This window comes from Oncorhynchus gorbuscha, linkage group LG23, assembly GCF_021184085.1.
Source record: "Oncorhynchus gorbuscha isolate QuinsamMale2020 ecotype Even-year linkage group LG23, OgorEven_v1.0, whole genome shotgun sequence".
NCBI lineage: Eukaryota > Metazoa > Chordata > Actinopteri > Salmoniformes > Salmonidae > Oncorhynchus > Oncorhynchus gorbuscha.
In genome coordinates this window covers 29,925,499-29,930,383 of record NC_060195.1, presented here as the reverse complement: position 1 = coordinate 29,930,383, position 4,885 = coordinate 29,925,499, and the positions used below count along the sequence as shown (strand labels likewise).

The following is a 4,885-nucleotide window of genomic DNA, read 5'->3' as shown; positions in this document are numbered from 1 at the left end:
TAAGTGAGGGGTTGGGGTTGAGACTGGGTGTAAGTGAGGGGTTGGGGTTGAGACTGGGTGTAAGTGAGGGGTTGGGGTTGAGACTGGGTGTAAGTGAGGGGTTGAGACTGGGTGTAAGTGAGGGGTTGGGACTGGGTGTAAATGAGGGGTTGAGACTGGGTGTAAGTGAGGGGTTGGGACTGGGTGTAAGTGAGGGGTTGAGACTGGGTGTAAGTGAGGGGTTGGGGTTGAGACTGGGTGTAAGTGAGGGGTTGGGACTGGGTGTAAATGAGGGGTTGGGACTGGGTGTAAATGAGGGGTTGAGACTGGCTATAAGTGAGGGGTTGGGACTGGGTGTAAGTGAGGGGTTGGGACTGGGTGTAATTGAGGGGTTGGGGTTGAGACTGGGTGTAGGGCAGGGGTTAGGGTTGAGACCGGGTGTAGGGCAGGGGTTAGGGTTGAGACTGGGTGTAGGGCAGGGGTTAGGGTTGAGACCGGGTGTAGGGGTTAGGGTTGAGACTGGGTGTAGGGCAGGGGTTAGGGTTGAGGCTGGGTGTAGGGCAGGGGTTAGGGTTTAGACCGGGTGTAGGGCAGGGGTTAGGGTTGAGACTGGGTGTAGGGGTTAGGGTAGGGACTGGGACTTCAGTAAGGATGCTGTCAGTGGTGATATTAGGTGTGACCCTGTCCCTGCTCATTCTGCTGACGGTGTTTGGTAATGTCCTGGTATGTCTGGCCGTCTGCGCCACACGACGTCTCCGCTGCCTCACCAACTGCTTCATCATTTCCCTCGCCATCACTGACCTGCTGCTTGGCATGCTGGTCCTGCCCTTCTCCGCCCTCCTCCAGCTAGGCGATTGGCCGCTGGGGCCAACCCTCTGCAACATCTACATCTCATTGGATGTTATGTTATGCACTGCCTCTATCCTCACCCTATTGGCCATCAGCGTGGACCGATACCTGGCCGTGACCGCACCTCTTAGATACTCGTCGCTGGTGTTGCCGAGGGGGGTAGCCATAACGATGGCTTCGGTGTGGGCGGTGTCTCTGGGGGTGTCGTTCCTACCGATCCACCTGGGCTGGAACACTGTGGACGGCAGTGTGCAGAACCGCGGCCCGGGGGAGGAGAGGGAGTGTAAGTTTGAGCTGAACCCTTGGTACGTTGCGGTGGACGCCTCCTTAACCTTTTACCTTCCCCTGCTGATCATGTGCTGGAACTACCTCCGCATACTCCGCATCGCCCGGGCCCAGGCCAGACGCATCATCCATGCACGACCCAACCTCAACAACAACAACCCCTCGTCACCCCCTCATCAACTCACCTCAGTAACAGTGATGGCTCTACGGGAACACAAAGCCACAGTGACCCTAGCAGCAGTTATCGGAGCGTTCATAGTGTGCTGGTTCCCCTACTTCACCCTGTTTACTATCATGGGTCTGAGGATGCAGGACTACCCAGCAGCCTACCCTGTGGTGCTGTGGCTGGGGTACATCAACTCAGCTCTGAACCCATTGCTCTACGCTGCCCTCAACAGAGACTTTAGGTCCGCCTACGCCCGCCTGCTGCACTGTGGTAACTATGGATATGGCAGGGGGAGGGGCGGGCCAGCGTCGCCCCACAACAGGACCACGACGGGTAGAAGGAACAAGGAGAAAGACAACACACACGGTGACGGAACATACACAATCACTGATAACAACTTGTGTTTTCTTGTGTCTAGGGAGTTTGGTCAATGGTGAGCCTGTGTGCACAGAATAGCCAACTCTGGTCTTCTGGTCTTGTGTCCCTCTCAGGTGCGGGGGAGGTAGGTGAGGGGAGGGTGTCGCTCTGCTGCGTGAACACACCTCTTCCTGTAGGGCGGGGCCAGGTGAGACCGGTGTGATGATGATGGTACAGGAAGTCAGAGGAACAACCATACCTTCCACTCAGCACAGCACAGGGGTGTCTGCCGCCAACGAGTGAGCAGAAACAAGTAAAGATAAAAATAAATCACCTGTATAATTATCTGTAGCCTGTTATAAAACTGTTGATAGCCTGTGTCATTCTATATCCTGTGTGTCAGATGGCGCTGACCCTGTGTCTATCTGTGATGAGGATTCAGTGTCCTACCTGTCCTGAAAGCTGAGCCCAGGACCAGCCAACTTAACTCTGACACCCAGCCCAGGGGATCAATCACAGACAGGTAAGACATCTAAAAACGATGAATGAGTTCATAAACGTTTCATAACAGTGATAACATTCTTTATGTTCTCCCCCAGGACACTGGGAGTCGTCTGAAATATCACGGACAATCTGCAACAAGGAATCCCGGGGACCTTTAACCGCAGAACTAGAATGAGACTATTTCTATCCCTTCAACCAATAAGCAGTGACTGGGGAAGCACACAAGTCACTTTGTTCTGGAACACTGATACCTGGAAAGTAATGTCACGGACGGACGGACGGACGGACGGACGGACGGACGGACGGACGGACGGACGGACGGACGGACGGACTAAAACACTTATGTCAGACTGGTGGTGAAATCTAAGCTCTGGTGTTATTCACCTGAGCCTGACTGTGATCTTCCAATGAAGCAGATAGTTATGCCCTCTAGTGATGGAATATAGTAATACAACCTGACAAGAAGACTAGACTCAGCAATTATCTCATAAAACAATCAGTGTTCTGAGAGAAAATGATTTCAAATATGTGAAAGTGTTTCATCTGTATGAGGAACTGTTTAACTGTGCAGCTATATGTGTCATATACTAGGTATTTTGAATTTGAGTTCACAGTATGTACATGCAGCCTACTGGACTAAAACATGCCCCAGAACATCTTGGGATCTGATATTTGTCACATCTAACCACAGTGCCATCTAAGTTGTTGTAAGGTTTTGAATGAAGGCCACCTACGACCAGGGATGGTACTGAAAGCTGCTGGTGGAGTGGTAGAATAAATAACATTTACCAGTAGTCATGGATTCCATTTATTTTCTCCAGGAGCTCTCTCATGGTAGCCGTGGGAACGTTGCCCAGGGACACTTCAACTGCCAATAAACAAGCAGCAAAGAGCTGGCACTTCTTCTCCTCTGGTATAATTGCAGTCACACAAATGTAATGTGCCTTCCGCCACCTACTGGAGAAAAAGTGTTGACCTCACACAAAATACAAAAATAGACACTGTACATCAATACTATTCCGCTGTATCCGTCACAGTCCAAATCACATACACAGAATCAGAGGCCTGACAGGGCGGTACTTTCATCCACAGGAATCAGAGGCCTGACAGGGCGGTACTTTCATCCACAGGAATCAGAGGCCTGACAGGGCGGTACTTTCATCCACAGGAATCAGAGGCCTGACAGGGCGGTACTTTCATCCACAGGAATCAGAGGCCTGACAGGGCGGTACTATCATCCACAGGAATCAGAGGCCTGACAGGGCGGTACTTTCATCCACAGGAATCCATGTATTTCCTCTGCCGTCAAATCCCTCACATAACAAAAAAATCCCCATAGAAATCTGTCAGTTTGGACGCATCTCAATCTACCACATCAGCCGATGTCACACTTCTGTATCTGCGGTGAAAGGCCACAGAGCTCGAGAGCGTCGTTTGTCAGACCATGAGACATCCCAAACATCGGTCTTCTCACCAAATTGTCTGCAGCATCCAAACGGTTCGTCCTCGCAAGACTTGTCTGAAGGTCCCGGTACCAGTTGAACAAATGTAAGGAAGTATATATGGAGACTGTTTAGTGCCAAATATAAAGGGTTGAAGTACATTTCCGGATCTTTCTTGTATCTCTCAGAAAAAGGACAGACACTTCAGAACAAACTTCCTTTTCATTTTTTTGGGGGGGGGATCTATCTGTTGTTGGATGAAGTTTGTTATTCAATGTGTTTGTAATAGCAGAAAGGCTCAATATTGTTTTCATGAATAATATATGTATTTTTAATACTTCAAGGGGTTTTAAAATTCTAAATCAAATAGCTAAATGATCCTTGGTATGACCTTAAAACAATTCCATATAGCTTAGTAGAACCACTCCATCCACTATATAGGTCAGTCGGTATACACCGACCACTCCATCTACTTCTTCAGTTGTATCCTTCTCACTCACTTCTAGCGCCACCCCAGAGACAACCCCGTTGACAGACGCCCTGCTTCGAAGATCCACACAGCACACATTCCAATCCAATATCTTTTTGAGGAGCAAAGCGCCCTCCCTCTGCTCCACAGAATATGTGCACCTCTCGTTTTTCTCACTGATGCAACCTCTTCCAACACATCTAGGATGTTCACAGAGACATCAAACGGATCCCCCAGGTATCTCCTTCCTATGGAACGCCGTTTGGGTCTTTGCGTGTCAAATAAGCTTGTTGACCAATCAGGACCTGAATATGACTGCACGTCACGTAATCATTTAACATGTTCATGATTTTTTTAACGTTGTTATTACACATTGATTACACTTATCACTCGTATTTGGTATGTCACAACGATTCCCCGATACGTATGCTATGATGCTGGTAAAGTTTTGTCAAGCGATCTAGCTGATGGATGCAAACAATGTTCTTCCCCAAAAACATAGCAAAATGACATAATCTGTTTCAGTCCTTATCGTTAGCTAGCTAACTATATAGCTAGGTGTCATCTAAAATGACCCTAATTTATAAGACAGTTCTTGTGTGAAGCTAGCCACAATAAGGATTAGCTACAATAGTGTCATTTGCTGGTTTGCCTTCAAAATAAAAGTCTCAAATTGAAAGTGATGTAAATGAATACATATGGCGGAATTATGTCACAATGGAATATATCATGCTAAACGAGGCTGGCGTGTTGGAATGTGGAGACATGAAATGGGGTATGATGCTATAATATAATTGTGTTATTTGACGTGTCAAATTAAAAGCTGATTTGACG

At 48.4% G+C, this 4,885-nt stretch overlaps 1 protein-coding gene across 2 annotated transcripts; it reads left to right on the top strand.

Moving 5' to 3' along the window:
• Nucleotides 1-557: 557 nt before the first annotated feature.
• On the top strand, nt 558-2,924 carry LOC124011513 (histamine H2 receptor-like). Of its 2 annotated transcripts, none has more exons than XM_046324956.1 (4): nt 558-1,645; nt 1,771-1,935; nt 2,040-2,159; nt 2,236-2,924. In XM_046324956.1, exons 1-2 carry the CDS (start codon nt 631-633, stop codon nt 1,857-1,859), a joined length of 1,104 nt encoding a protein of 367 aa, XP_046180912.1. In that variant the 5' UTR covers nt 558-630; the 3' UTR covers nt 1,860-1,935; nt 2,040-2,159; nt 2,236-2,924. The 2 variants fall into 2 exon arrangements, with proteins under 2 accessions (XP_046180912.1, XP_046180911.1); XM_046324955.1 differs by having other exon boundaries at nt 1,771-1,949.
• The last annotated feature ends 1,961 nt before the right edge of the window (nt 2,925-4,885 follow it).

Excerpts from the sequence above, each read along its gene's own strand:
- LOC124011513 (XM_046324956.1), top strand. The coding sequence starts at position 631 with ATGCTGTCAGTGGTGATATTAGGTGTGACCCTGTCCCTGCTCATTCTG. Across the intron at positions 1,646-1,770 it reads GGAGAAAGACAACACACACG|GTGCGGGGGAGGTAGGTGAG; the intron begins GTGACGGAACAT and ends TGTCCCTCTCAG.